Genomic DNA, 15,537 nt, shown 5'->3' on the forward strand with positions numbered 1-15,537 from the left:
TAAGAAAAATCATATTTTGGGTAGATATTATATTGTAATTGAAATTATTTGTAAAACGGTGAAAATCTATTTTTTTTTTTCGAAAGAGTGGCAATGAGTTTCTTGCCATTCATAAGTGGCATTTCCGTGACCTACATGAATAAAATTATTTTGATTTGATTTGATTTATGGTGTGTCGCTATTTTGATCGGTTACAATACATATCCAGCATTAGTGACCCAACACTTACAATGCATATATAAACATTTCACACTGACACATGCAATCTCTTGTTCGATGATTGGCATTGCTAATTGCTACGACTGTGGGATAGAAAATCTATGGCTATGACTTGTTAAGGCCAAACGACTATAGCCTGCCTATAATGGGTTCTATTCTATTCTATTCTTTCTAGTGGCTTCTGTGGAAGGGGCACCACAACTCGCCAATGTCACGTTTCAGTAGACCAACAAGCTTAGAGTGTGTCATTTGATCGGTGTAAACGATTTTATAAGTGATTATAGTAATGACCGGTGCCCAGAATCAAAACAGATTTATTTTCTTATTATACCTGAAACAAATATACATGCTGTTAGATTATAATGGATGGGTTAATTAAAAAAAAAATGAAACAGCTGTTGTGTCAAAACAGTGAAATGCCAAAATGTCGACAATAATTAAATAAAAAATATAAATAGTCGTCTATCGGTATCGACTATCGAATACAATCGAATAAGTCGATCGAATCCAAGGGACCAAACTTTTTAGGTTATTACTTTTATTATTCGATTTAAAAAGTTTAAAATATATACTTAAATTGATATTATTTGATCTATAAAAATGAATGCAGATGCCAAACGTATAGTACGTAAGTGCAGGAGGTTTGCTGTTAGGTTAAAAGAACATAAGAATGTTGCATGCATTGATGAACCTACAACAGTAAGTTAAGGTATTTATTGAATCATTTGAAATATTTGATTTTATGCGTACGATTGCATATTAAAATATTTGTTTTAGGAAATAGTACTGTGCAATGTTGGGCAAGCAACAGGATTTACAAAAAATGAACTACAAGAAATAATACTGGAAAAGTTACCCAATGTTAATCTCTCAAAGTATATTGCTGAAAAAGGAGAGTCACATTCTTTTGCAATATTTGGTAGTATCGAACATTCAAAATTGTTTTTCGATACGTACAATGGTAAAGCAACTCAAAATGGTATAATAATTTATATGAGCTATGTGACAAAAGGTAAAGTATCTAAATATTGTAATAATGTGTTCTAATAATATTTAATATTAATTTTTAATAATATTTTTAGTACCAAGTGATGAAACAATATACATAACAGATTTGCCGAGTGAATTACATATTTTGCATGACTTTATTTCTATTGAAGAGGAGATACAATTCTTAAAATTATTTGATTGGGTTGATGAGTGTAATCTAAAAAATCGTAATGTCAAACATTATGGCTTTGAATTTCGGTATGGTACCAATGATGTTGACTTAAAAGCACCGTTAGAAAATAAAATACCAGAAGAATGTAGTATTCTATGGGAGAGACTAAAAGAAAAAGGTCTTATTGTAAATATTCCAGATCAATTAACTGTTAATAAATATGAACCAGGACAGGGTAAGTGCTAATATTAAAATAATGTTGTCAGAAATAGTTTAGAACTGGCAATATTAATAAAGATTGATTTAATAAGATTGCAGAATTTAAATTTTAAAACAAAATTTATGGACAATACTGGAAGTGAATCCGCAACCTTTCGCATTCCGTGTGTATTGAATCGCAGAAGTGAGGGTTATTACTAGAAAAACAACAAATTGTTTCAAAAGATTGATTTCAATCAGCTATTATTTACTTTCCTTTTCATTTCATTGAGGATAGTCATGTTTATTAACGAATACTGAACTGATGTGGAAGTAAACACAAGTATATTATATTTATAATATAATTACAATATGAAACAAATACGGAATCGAAACATAATTCTTTTCAGACAGATGTCAACACATAAACACTTGACAATTATAACGTTAGTTTACCAAGAAGGTGCGTAGGCTAAAGGCTTACTACCTTCTTAACAATGTTGACATCTTATTACCTATTTTAATAGTAGTAAAAAGACATTTATAGCTAAATGGAAACATATGTGTGTTAAAACTTGATATGCTATTGTATTAAGCTTGTAAATAAAAACTTGTTTTAATCCCTAAGTGTTTGAATGGGCTGGGGTCTCTGTTGGGCAATTGTCACATTGTACCATTGATTGTTGATCTTTAAAGGAAAAGTTTTTTGAGTTTCAGTTCTAAGCATTGTAACCCCCAAAACTTATTGTTTTTTTTATTTATTAGGGTGTGAAAATCTTAATGTGGTTCACAGAATACATCTACTTACCAAGTTTCAACAGCATAGTTCTTATAGTTTCGGAAAAAAAATGCTGTGACATACAGACAGACAGATATGACAAATCCATCCATAGCCAAATGGCAAAAATGGAACCATAAAAAGCATTTTACGCATAAAATTGTGAATTTAATTAATTAATGATCTGTTATTTTTGTGACATAATTTTTGTCATCATTATTATTTTCACTGAATTATTGTCACCAATAAACCAGTTTTTTTAGTTGTTTGTAATAATGGTGTATATACTTGTATTTAACTTAAACATATTAAATAATATAATGGCAGAATATGGTGTAAATTGAAATTTCATGGAAATGAAGTTGTGGGCATTAAATAAATTTTTTATATATATTTTCCATTTATAAATATTTATTATTAACTCTTTGTCAGGTATCCCATCACATGTAGATAAACATAGCCCTTTTGGTAACACTATAATATCACTGTCTTTGGGCTCGACAATTGTAATGGATTGGAGACATCACTCTGGCAGTTACATACCCATAGTTGTTCCAAGAAGGTCAATGCTTATAATGCAAGGAGAAGCAAGGTATGTGTGATGCATTTTTACCATTTAGTTAATGCAAATTATTGATTAATATTTAAGAAATTTAGAAAACTATTTACTATTTTTTTGGATTTAAATACACCTTAATAATACCAAGTATTGGTGCATGTCAAATAATATTACATTGTTTTAAAATCCTACAATTATTACCACAAATGAATTCTATACATATAAATAAATCACACATAAAAATAAAGCCGAAATATGGAAGGGACATGCCACAAATTACACCGTAATAAGTTTTGACTGCTATATCTATACATTAGTCGTATTTACCAATTCCAGTTGCTTAAAATATTCATGTTCAACAAACACTAAGCAGCAATGTTAAACATATTTAATCAGTTCAGGTTTCATACTATGTTGACTTTAGAACCCAATTTGGACAGTTGACACACGACAAAGGAGAAAAGTGTGCTTACAATGTCTTTATGCACACTTTTACCATTCCGATATCAGACTGCAAATGATGTGTCGTAATATGTGTATTGCCGTAATATTATCGTCATTGATAACCACAGATAATTGTGATCATATATTATGATGTAGTTCGTTAGTTGCCCCTTCATGACTTAACTAATCAACATAAAATTTTGCAAACAATATTAGACCTCTTTATAAAGATATAGTGTAGATTGGAGCGCGGACTATTAGAAGCCTCGCGGAGTCGCGGCCTGAAGCTTGTATAATTAGCTTTATGTTACTGTCCATTTACCTAATTGTAAAAGGTTTGTTTATGTACCACAATAAACTGTATAATGAAGTAAGTACTTCTGTAGTTCTATTTCTAAGTCAATACCTAATAGAAGTCAGGTATAATAATAGCATAAACATTTAATTATTTAAATATTTCATATATGAGTCGATCAAATGACTGATTATTTTAAAGCTTCTCAATCATGATACAAGACGCCCCTCCTCCTCCATTGCAAGTTGTCGCTACACCCAACTCGCATTTATTCAAGACATGACATAAATGAGCTATCAGCCGAGTTCCAGACATTCCAATAGGATGGCCCATGCTTACTGCACTACCATGAATATTGATCTTTGCTGGATCTATTCCTAATAGCCTCTGGTTCGCCATCGTCACCATACTAAATGGCTCGTTTATCTCCCAGAGAGCTATATCATGTTTGTTCACCCCAGTCTTCTCTAGTAAATTTGTTATTGCTACAGCCGGAGCTAGTGTAAAGTCGATAGGATCCCTCTCACCATCTGCATAGCCAATAACTCTAGCGAGTGGTTTTGTTTTCGTCCTATTTGCTGCTTCGGCTGTCATTAGAACAACGGCAGCCCCGCCGTCGTTCAATGGAGACGAATTCCCTGCAGTGATTGTACCGTCTTTTTGGAACGCTGGCGATAATTTTGTGAACTTTTCGAAATCTATATTTTTGTATTCTTCATCTTCCGTGACTAGAATAGGTGGACCTTTCTTCTGAGGCACACTTACCGCGACGAGTTCTTTAAAAAACACGTTCGCCTCATAAGCCGCTGCCGTCTTCCGGTAACTGTTCATGGCATGTTCATCCTGCTCTTCTCTCGAAAAATTGAATTTCTTTACTGCGTTCTCAGCGCAGTCGCCCATGTGGTACTGGTTGTACACGTCAGTTAAACCATCCTGAAGAATCCCATCGAGGAGTGCTGTTCCTCCGTAAGGAATTTTACCTCTTTTTAGGTAAAAGGGAATGTTGGACATGGATTCCATTCCTCCAGCTAGTACCACGTCATGGGCGCCAACTTGTAGCGTTTGGATTGCGAAGATGACAGCCTTCATTCCGGACGAACATACCTTGTTTATAGTGGAGCATATTGTAGAGCTCGGCAGTCCGGCAAATATTACTGCTTGTCGGGCTGGTGCCTGACCGAGGTTCGCGGAGCACACGTTGCCAATTATAGCCTGAAATATAAATCAGAAAATAACATTTATGAATGTCAAAGTCCTATATTTACTTTTACATAAGATAGCCTTAATGAGTACAAGTGGCAAAGAAGTCACTGCCACTTTTTATATAATTATTTACAGTAGCAGCATATTTCTACAAGATATTCTTAATATAATATCTGTAAGGTGATGGAGCACTAATACCTATGCGATTTTTAATCTTGAGAAAGAGAGGGTAAAAAATTACCTTCAGAGAGTTATGAGTACCTATCACCTACGTTTAGAACCAATTTGTGAACCAATATGTAAAATAACTGTTAAGTTAAACGTTTTATACCAATAAAAGCAGTGTTTTCCATGAAGGGATTAACCAGTTCATTTACGACCATGACACATAGGCCGGACTTGTTCCCCTCGCCCTAGAGTTCGACACTCGAACCCGCGACCTCTCGCGTTCCGTGTGAGCGCTCTTTCCAACTGCGCCAACCGTTCAGGTGACGTATCGTTTATAAAATCTTGTATGCTTTATTCAACTCTCAGGTTGTGGCTTCGTCTACAGGATCTATTATACTGTTGATAACCTGCTCAACTCCAGAAGTGAGGGTTACAACATAACAAATTATTTAGATTTGCAAGAGCGACATCTCAAGTCAATTTCCTAATATGTAAATATTGCGCACGGTTGGCTCTGTTGGAAAGAGCGCTCGCACGGAACGCGAGAGGTCGCGGGTTCGAGTCCCGCATCAATCATAAAATATTTTTTTCTGTTTTATTTGTGTATGTTACAGATGATATTATTATATTCATTATGTTATGCTATTTTTATGGAGGTCTGAATATATCTTTTTCATATAAACGGTACGACAGTCAGTAGACGTACAAACTATTACTAAGTGGATCCTTATACCATGCGATAGCGCTATACCTATAAATACCTCTTTGATTTCTTCCTTGGGTATGCCAGCTCTTTCGACAGCTGCTTCAACAGCAATAGCACCCAGCTTCGTCGCTGATAAACTCGACAGAGCTCCCCCGAACGATCCTATAGGCGTCCTCACAGCGGATACTATCACAACTTCATTTATCGAAACAGATTTGAACTCCATGTTACATGTGGTCCAATTAACATCTATCTATGTACTGATTTGTAATTGATACGACAGTATAACGACGCAGTTAACATTTGATTCTCGTACGTAGGTATGCTTATATAACTCTTAACTCTAAGGATGAACATTCAGTTGTTTTAAATATGAGCGCACTTATTTCTTTTGCATTTTCTCCAAAATTCTATAGGTTTTATTTTGACGCGCGGAACTGTCGTTATTTAAAAAAAAGACCATCTTGGTTCCTCATAAGTTATCCAATTAAGTGCACTCCAGTTGCTAGGGTTGTAACTTCAATTGAAACTGGACAAACCTACAAATATGGCCCCCAAACTTTATGAGTATCCAAATCTGTGATACACCTAGCTGTCAAGAGGTAAGGGCAGACCGGACAGTTTACGAGACTAGAAGGACAGGGACGTAAACTGATAACTGTGACCAGAGATGACCGTTTTATTAGTGTGCTTATAAACAGATCCTTGACTTCTACTGAGGTAAGAACGAAACTCCAATAAGTTGGACTTAATTTGAGTTTAATAATTCTTTAATGTTAATTCCGCCAATTCTTCAAACAATCCGACACATGTTTCGCCTCTACGAGGCACCCTCAGGAGATGTTAACTCGCCAAGCTCTGGCACGAGACTCAAGCTGCAGTATGGAGTCGTGCTTTATCATGCATAAAAGCAAAACCATCCTTTATCAAAAGGGCTAATGGTATTACAAGTTTATCGTGCCGCCGTTAATGTCCCATTCTTAATTATGCAGAGTTCGCTACGTCCCCCCATACAAATACCTCCCCATACCATTACCTCCCCTCCACCATATGCCTCTTTTCCAATGATGTTGCACTGTGTATACCTCTTTCCCAGGCGTCTCCACACTATATTCCTTCTATCATTATCTGGATTCTGGCATTAAACAAAATCTGGACTCATCCGTGAATAGAACTTGACTCCAAGATTCGTCTTACCTATTTTCATGATTGCGAGTAATCAAAACGAGCTACTCGATGGCATGTGGCAAGAGGGGGGCCTCTGGTAGGTAAGTGTGAGTATATTCCAGCTGATTTCTGTCTTCTTCTCAAGATTTTATGCCTCGAACTTATTGGAGTTTCGTTTTACCTTAGTAGAATTGAAGGATCTGTTTATAGGCACACTGACAAAACGGTCATCTCTGGTCACAGTTATCCGTTTATTACCCTGTCCTTCTAGTCTCGTAAACTGTCCGATCTGCCCATACCTCTTGACAGCTAGGTGTATCACAGATTTGGATACTCATATAGTTTGGGCGCCATATTTGTAGGTTTGTCCAGTTTCAATTGAAGTAACAACCCTAGCAACTGGAGTGCACTTAACACATGCACATAAAATGAATCGTTTAGATAATACCACGTTGTAGGTATCTATTTGTCACTAGTTAGATTAAATACACATTTATATTATGTAAGTTACATACACACTGTCTGTGTACATAACTACAGACACTGCATTATACATGAATATGGATGTTTGTTTCTGAATCATGGATGTTTATATGTATTTATCTATGTTTAAGTAAGGATTTGTATTAAATATATCATTGTCTTGCAACCCATAGCACAGGCTATGTCTAGTTTGGGACAAGATAATTTGTATGAAAGTGTATCAATATTATATTATTAGCTGACCCAGCAAACGTTGTATTTCCATATAAAGTAATTAAAAAGAAATTCAATAATTAAGATTCTCAGACCTACCGAATATATCGTAGATACATAAAATTTATCGAACTCTGTGGATGGAATAGAATATTATAAAAATGCGATACAAAAATAGGTGTTGATCGTAGAGGGTTGAAAATTAAGGGTTGTTTGTATTTTTTAATGTTGTATCATAAAAAAATAATTTATCAAAAAATAAAAAAAAAATAGGGGTGGACTACCCTTAACATTTAGAGGGATGAAAAATAGATGTTCGATTCTCAGACCTATCCAATATGCACAAAAAAAGGTCATGCAAATCGGTAAAGCCGTTTCGGAGGAGATTAACTACAAACATGAGAATTTTATTTAATAGATCTTTATTTATTTACGCTTACCAACCAGATGCTTAATTTAAGATACACAAATCTTAATATATATAAATAACGTGACACGTTGTTTGTCTTCGATATACTCCTAAATTAATGAACGGATTTTAATGGGGATTACTTCACGGAGTGCAGTTTAGTCCAACTTGAGAGATAGGATAGTTTTTATTTCGAATTGGGACCCATAATTATTTTTATTTTCAATATTTGTTTTGTATGGACATATTTTCTATGAGGGAAGTTAGTGACGCACGGTTTGACAGTTCTGCTGTGAAACAATTTCATTATAACAACAGGGAGCATTTTTTACGAAATAATTCTTGATGTTTTAAAATAATATTGACAAATTCCTATAAAACAGTATTGTTAATTATCTACAGAACAATGTCTGTCGGGTCAGCTAGTAACTATATAAGTTATAACTATTACTATTAAAACCATTACTAAACAGGTAACACACGGTTGCAAATAACAATTTAAGAAAGTACAATTATTTGACTACTTACTTATCGCTGTCTGCGATCGTTCCCTCATGATTGAGTAACGTGGTCGTCGTCGGCTGAGTATGCTAGTGCTGACATTTTCTTCTGATCTGCCTCATCGGTGCCTGTCCATAGTATTTAGGCCTTTCACTTGATTCATCTGGTAGGGCCCCTCCGTGGTTTCGTTTCCCATCAGTGTTCTCAATTACGGCATTTATGGCTTTGCGGTAGAGCTCTGGAAACTTAATATGAACAAACTCTGACAAGGTATTTTGTATTTTATTTTTCTGTCACACCGATTCTTTTTCTCTCTTGTTCTCTTTGTCACTCCACTCCTTTTTAATATCGCAAATTATTGTACAATGTATTGGCGCCAAAATGCGAAAACCCAATGAATAATCATATTATAAAAATGACAGATTCCAAATTCAAATGTAATATTTTGTTTATTTTTAATTGTAACAGTCTTTATGGCCAGACTAAGTATAAGTTTTATTATTAATAATGGTATATAAAATATAGGAATGTCTTTACTAAGGATGTCTGCGTCGATCAGCATTCCAGCAGGTTACCTATATCTCATAAACCACAATATTTCCAATGCGGAAATTGACTATGTTCCTAATTACTATTAGAAATGTATTTAATAAGAACTAAGCAGTGACCCGCTTCCAGCTGGTTAATTTTCTTTTATAGTTCATGTCCCTAAAAGTAATGACAAATACACACATTGTATAGATGGACCCAATTAAAGGTCCAATTCAAACCCACATGAACACACTCACTCACACACACACACACACACACACACACACACACACATACACAATTAAATGTAAATTGTAAAATTTGGTTTTTAATAATTTCTGTTTATTTCTATATTGTTTACTAAATAAAATGTATCTGCTAAGGAAGTTGCGAGATATTCCCAATACAAGTGTCCTAAGACAACTTACTGGGAAGTCTCAACGACTAAAAAATGAATATGTAATCTTTGAAATAAACGAAATATATTTATTATTAATTTCTTTATTTATTAAAGGGATTGGTTTTATGTGTTTATTAAATGCTTGTAGATACGACTGGCAACATGGCATTCAGCCCCGTACTTGGGACCCCGTTATCCAAGAGCGAACTGAGAACGGAGCAAGAGTCCGTGTGGCCACGAGCGACACAGTAGAGAGAGCCACTAGGGTCTCTCTCACGTTCAGAGAAACCCGGCAGGGCCCGTGCGAGTGTCGCTATGAGACGCTGTGTGATTCGCGAACCTCGGAAACAGACGTTGCAGCACAATTAGAGGAGCTACATGTGCATCAAGTAAGGGTATATTTTAGTCAAGCATTAATCAATTACTTTTACTGAGGTTACTATAAACATATATTTCTTAAATTTTATGAACGATGCGCGACTCGAACCCACCACCTCTCGCGTTCCGTGCGAGTGCTCTTCCAAATGTGCTAACCGATCGAGTGACGTATCGTCATAAAATCTTGTATGCTTTGCAACTCTCAGGTTGTGGCTTCATAAAATCGTTCATAAAATTTTGTTTTAAAATTTTATTATGTAAAATTGAAGGTTATCACTTTAATAACATAACAAATTGTTTAACTTTCTTAATGATACCACCACAAATTGGGAATGGAGCGACCGCCCTCAGGCTACTTAATAATAGGTTCTATTGTACAATATTACATTGTTACCATATTAAAAAAAAACACCCGCTGAGTTACTTGCGTTATACCCGCTCTTCTCAGTTCTGAGGCATACCTACTTTTTGGAATGGGTGGTAGTTTTTGACCTTCAATAAGTGATAAAATTTTAAATAAAAATATTCGAGTTTGAGGAGGAAGTATTTTCTCTCTTTATTTTGTGGTCACGTTCGTCCATGTAGGTACCTTTTACCAGTGGGGAGGCTCCTTTGCATAGGCGGTCGGCTAGATTATAGGTACCACAACAGCGCCACATCTGCCGTGAAACAGTTATGTAAACATTACTGTGTTTCTGTCGGAAGGGCGCCGTAGCTAGCTTAGTTACATCGTATTCAATGTCGAAACGATGATTGAACGAACGAAACATTACGTCACTTTTACGATAATCTCAACGACACCTTCTAGGCTGTCGATGCTAATATCGTTTCAAGTTGTATAGATATATTTGCCATAAAATATACATACTTACTTTATAAATATAATTGAAATAATTATATGTGATTTACTATTCAACAGGATTCTTTTACTACTAAGTCATATAAGTCATTTCGTTGATCGTTTATGCGTAGAAATAATGCAAATGGCCGCCTGAGAAATAGGAAGTCGACGAGAAGGGTTGAGTTACTTTTTTTTACATTTTATTATCCGCGGGTTTTGTATTATTTATTCAATTTTAAATGGTCATATTATATTCATTACATATTTTTTAACATTTATGTGTTAATGATACCAAATTGGTGGTGCAGAGTCTGGCATGGTCCTTAGCGCCTAAAGTATGTTTTGACTTTTGACACTAAACAGCGACGTAGCACAGGTAATGTTTAGGTTTGAACATATTTCATTCACACTAACATCGTAAAAAATCTAAATATTAGTCTATGGTAACGATAAACGATAAGGAATTCGAACATTTGTTAGAGTAGGGTAGTTGGGATATATTCGGAGTATTATCGTATCGTTCCGTATGTATCGTTGTCGATTTTGCGAGTAGACCTCAAGGTGACGAGCGCAGTTATAGTCCCGCTCAGAATTTTTGAGTCTTTCAAGAATCCTGAGCAGCGCTGCATTGTTATGGGTAGTGCATATCAATTACCATCAGCTGAACATCCGGCTCGTGTCGTCCCTGATTTTCATTAAAAACAATGTACTTAACGCTCGTTCGTGAAAAGACAGCCCTAATCGACTATACACGAGTGCGACCAATCAGAGGAAAACTTACCCGAGTTACAAGTATATACACTTTGTTTACTTAGGTTATCTGAAGCTACCACCTTCCACCTTCGCACGACACGCCACAAATTAGGATATCATCCCCACCATCTGGATGTGTGGCGGTCCTCCACAGTGCGGTTTTCAAGGAGCTTTCTTCCACGTACTACTAAGCTGTGGAACGAGCTTGCTTGTGCGGTGTTTCCGGGACGATACGACATGGGTACCTTCAAAAAAAGCGCGTACACCTTCCTTAAAGGCCGGCAACGCTCTTGTGATTCCTCTGGTGTTGCAAGAGAATGTGGGCGGCGGTGATCACCTAACACCAGGTGACCCGTACGCTCGTTTGTACTCCTATTCCATAAAAAAAAAGGTTTCTTTTTCTTTTTTATTGAAGAGGAGGATAAACTCATAATACGTACTAACAATACAAATTTCATTTAAATAAAATGTAGACACAAGGATTTGCCAGGCTTCATTATGATGTTATTTCTTATTATTAAATAAATATTCAGATTAAATTATTTTTTAAAGTATACAACCCTAACGTCGTAAGAAGAAGTAAGAGTCACGCGATTATAAATGTTGGTTATTAGCGCTGTGCGATCTAAATTGGAACTTATTATATCCCAAAAAGAGTCCCTATTTCTTTCATTTATTTTGCGGAGTGAGCCTTCTGCAATTGTACCTACTATTATTCAAATTCAAATATTTTTATTCAAAATAGGATGTGACATCACTTATTGAAAGTCAAAAAACTACCATCCATTCCAAAATGAATGCCTCAGACCTGAGAAGAATGGGCGCAACAAACTCAGCGGGCTTTTCTTTTTTTCATTGAATAAATATGTTTACAAAGTAGTATTGTACAATTAAACTTATTATTTAATAGCCTGAGGGCGATGACTCCATTCTCAATCTGTGGTATCATTAAGAAATATATTGTCTGCTATTGCAGAATTTCATTATCGTTTATAACTTTGTAAAAGTGCGCACTAATTTTAATATTGTTATAATTTTATGCAGTAGCTCATAGCATATCAATATATTTCTAGGTGTACGAAAAAATCGCATGCCACTTCAGCAAGACAAGACACAAGCCGTGGCCGAAGGTTGTGGAGTTCATGTCTCAGGTGCAGCCCGGCTCTGTGGTGCTCGACCTGGGCGCGGGGAACGGGAAGAACATCCTCAACAGATCTGACATCATACAGGTCGGTGCAAAACGGGGATTTACAGCTGTAAAAGACACTGAGATAGATAGATATAAATTATTAATAAAATAAATTTTCCTGGTATATGTTCAGTGTTAATATTCATGAACCTGTTAGTGTTATATTCAAAAAAAATTGTTGCATTTAAATCTTTAAACTATTTAATCCGCGGGCGCTCAAATGTGGACTGTTCGCCATCTTTGTGACGTCATAGTAAAATCTGGTCTAGACACTATAAAAATCATCAATCAAAAGAACCGTTTGTACGAGGGGCACACTGAAATTATCGGGAATAAGAAAAACCACATGCACGGTATAGCTAAATTGTATTTTATCGTTTTTCGAAGTATTCTCCGTTAAACTTAATGCACTTTTCCATTCGTGCAAACCAATCATTAAAACAGTAATTCCAGTTTGAAGTTGATGTTGACAAAATGGCTGATTTGTAGGCTTCTACAGCTGTCTTCTTCCTCTCTTCTTCAGTCTTCAAACCGTTGACCGCGTAATAAATATTTCATTCTAGGGATTGTAAAGAAATCGTTTGGGCTCAGGTCAATCTCAGGACTGTACGGAGGATGGCCCATCAGCTCAACGTTTTCCTGCTTCAAAAAATCATTTGTCTTCCGAGCCGTATGGGAGCCCGCATTATCGTGATGTAAGATGATGCGAAGTTTCGGGTTATTTTTTCTGAGTTCAGCATCATCGGTTTTATTGTAACTCAATATAACTCAATATTCTATTCCCGATCATTTCAGTGTGCCCCTCGTATTATGATGTCGCGCAGACAATTACAAGTTTAAAATTTTTTATCAGTTCTGTCGTGCTTTTTATATAATGTTATATTTAAATACTTATGTACTGACAATGATACATGGTTATCATAATTAGGTGGATATATCAGTTGCAACTTTGCAAGTAGGTACTAAGCAAAATATAATGTTTGATTTGTGCTAATGTTGTCTTAAATGTCAGCGTTTGTAGCGGCGTCGTGGGGCGGGTCGTTCACTTCTCTTAAATATGCACGAGAGACTGGTCTATGTAAGGTTCGTAAACTATACATTTTACCGTAAGTGTATTTTCAACACACTTGCTCGTAAAGTCAGCCTTATAACATCGTTCTTAGGGCCATAACCTGAACTATAACACACATGTGCATCATAATATTATACACTAGTGTATAATAGAATATTCCCTACAAAGTTAAGCACAAGCAAGCAAGAGTGCATTTGTATATTTTTTAAGTAAAAAAGGTTTTATGTCGCTAAATCTATTTACATTTTTGGAATACGTGTGTCCATAATTAAGACGAAAAAACATTTATTTTTATCATATTTATTATACAAAAAATTTTGTTATATAAATATATTATGCAGTTTATCACTAAATTTATAATTCCGAAGTAGGCTGTATGGCTATAATATGTAATCAATCATCTACATATTTTGATTTGTGAGCAACTTAGCCAGTTAACTGATTTACGCCCTCGCCTGCAGCTCGGGCTGCAACCCACAGCCTCGTGTATAGTGAGCAGCTTAGCTCACTTGTGTCATAATATATTATTTTTATCCTACATGAGCAGAGAATTGAAATTTGATATGCAATGGATCAGATAGCCGGGGAGAGGAGCGAGGGCTTGTTGTGGGAGTGCCTGGGCCACGTGCGCGATGTCCCCACGGCGCAGTGCGTGCGCCTCGACCTGCTGCACGCGGGGCTGCGGGCTCTGTGCGCCGACGTCGTGATCTGTGTCGCTGTCGTGCACCACTTCTGCAGCCAGGTGAGCTTCCTCCGGCCAGGTCAGCCTCCCTCCTGCCAGGTGGGCCTCGCTCCTGCCAAGTGAGCTCGCTCCTGTCAAGTGAGCTCCCTCCTGCCAGGTGAGCCTCCCTCCTGCCAACCAGACTGCTAGCAGGTCTAGACTAACGTGACATTCCATCTCATCCCTCAGTAGGATCGTAATAGTTTTTTTTTTGTCGAAGGGGCCCAGAGTCTAAAACTCTATATAGGCGGTTTGGACTACCACATTGGACTTTTTTCCACATTAGATCTCGTACTCTTCAAATTCAAATTCTCCAATGTGCTATATCCCCTGAACCGGGTCGCACGTAGAATTCAAAATGGCGCAACTGCGGCCGCGCACATCTCACAGGCACTTGAGTGGGTCCGGTTACAATATAAACAAATCTTCACAAACTATGAGGAATATACGCATGTTACTTATACCGGCGCGTTCGTTATAAAATAAGCTACGTCGTTGTTTAATAAACGTAGCGATAAATACTTTGTAATTTTATCAATCGTTGGCTAAAGATGAAGTTTTTTTCCCCTCGGAAAGCTCAAGAAATGCGATGCGGAGCTTTAAAATCTGCTCTAGACTTGAAGGCCCCTAAATCGTATCGCTTACCTGCTTACAGAAAAGAAGACAACAGGCGATCGCAACCATAGCTCGTGTACTCCGCTCCGGGGGCAAAGCTCTTGTTACAGTCTGGGCCAAGGACCAAACCAACTCCAACTACATCTGCCGCAGCGGGCACTCAGACCAGACTGTCACTACTGTCGGCGGTCTCAACCTGCCCGTACACGAGAACAGGACGCAGTTCAAACACAACGACGTGCTGGTGCCCTGGAAATGCCGGAAAGTGACCAATGAGAAGTTGGGCGACGACGAAGGAACCTTTCTCAGGTATTATCATGTCTTCGAGGAGGGAGAGTTGGATAGTTTGTGTGAGAGCGAAGGACTGGCGGTGGATAGAAGTTTCTACGAAGAAGGTAATTGGTGTGTTATTTGTACAAAACCCTAGTAAGAAACCTGTAAAGTGTAAAAAATAATGTATATATTTTTATATTGAAATAATAAATACTTGGTGCTGATTTGAAAATTGTTTCAATGTGCCAAACAAACGCAA

At 36.6% G+C, this 15,537-nt stretch overlaps 2 protein-coding genes across 4 annotated transcripts; one reads left to right on the top strand and one right to left on the bottom strand.

The window, feature by feature from the left end:
- The first annotated feature begins 646 nt into the window (after positions 1–646).
- On the top strand, positions 647–15,502 carry LOC126975863 (alkylated DNA repair protein alkB homolog 8). Of its 3 annotated transcripts, XM_050823937.1 has the most exons (9): positions 647–747; positions 830–928; positions 997–1,231; positions 1,302–1,616; positions 2,790–2,949; positions 9,585–9,825; positions 12,482–12,637; positions 14,247–14,411; positions 15,046–15,502. In XM_050823937.1, exons 3-9 carry the CDS (start codon positions 1,213–1,215, stop codon positions 15,430–15,432), a joined length of 1,443 nt encoding a protein of 480 aa, XP_050679894.1. In that variant the 5' UTR covers positions 647–747; positions 830–928; positions 997–1,212; the 3' UTR covers positions 15,433–15,502. The 3 variants fall into 3 exon arrangements, with proteins under 3 accessions (XP_050679894.1, XP_050679895.1, XP_050679893.1); XM_050823936.1 differs by having other exon boundaries at positions 669–918; XM_050823938.1 differs by lacking the exon at positions 15,046–15,502 and having other exon boundaries at positions 666–918; positions 14,251–14,411.
- Positions 3,553–5,980, bottom strand: LOC126975872 (acetyl-CoA acetyltransferase, mitochondrial-like). The gene is made up of 2 exons (XM_050823956.1): positions 5,788–5,980; positions 3,553–4,867 (listed from the first exon to the last, which is right to left on the bottom strand). Exons 1-2 carry the CDS (start codon positions 5,956–5,958, stop codon positions 3,851–3,853), a joined length of 1,188 nt encoding a protein of 395 aa, XP_050679913.1. The 5' UTR covers positions 5,959–5,980; the 3' UTR covers positions 3,553–3,850.
- Positions 15,503–15,537: the final 35 nt, after the last annotated feature.

Source organism: Leptidea sinapis, chromosome 38 (assembly GCF_905404315.1).
Source record: "Leptidea sinapis chromosome 38, ilLepSina1.1, whole genome shotgun sequence".
Classification (NCBI taxonomy): Eukaryota; Metazoa; Arthropoda; class Insecta; order Lepidoptera; family Pieridae; genus Leptidea; species Leptidea sinapis.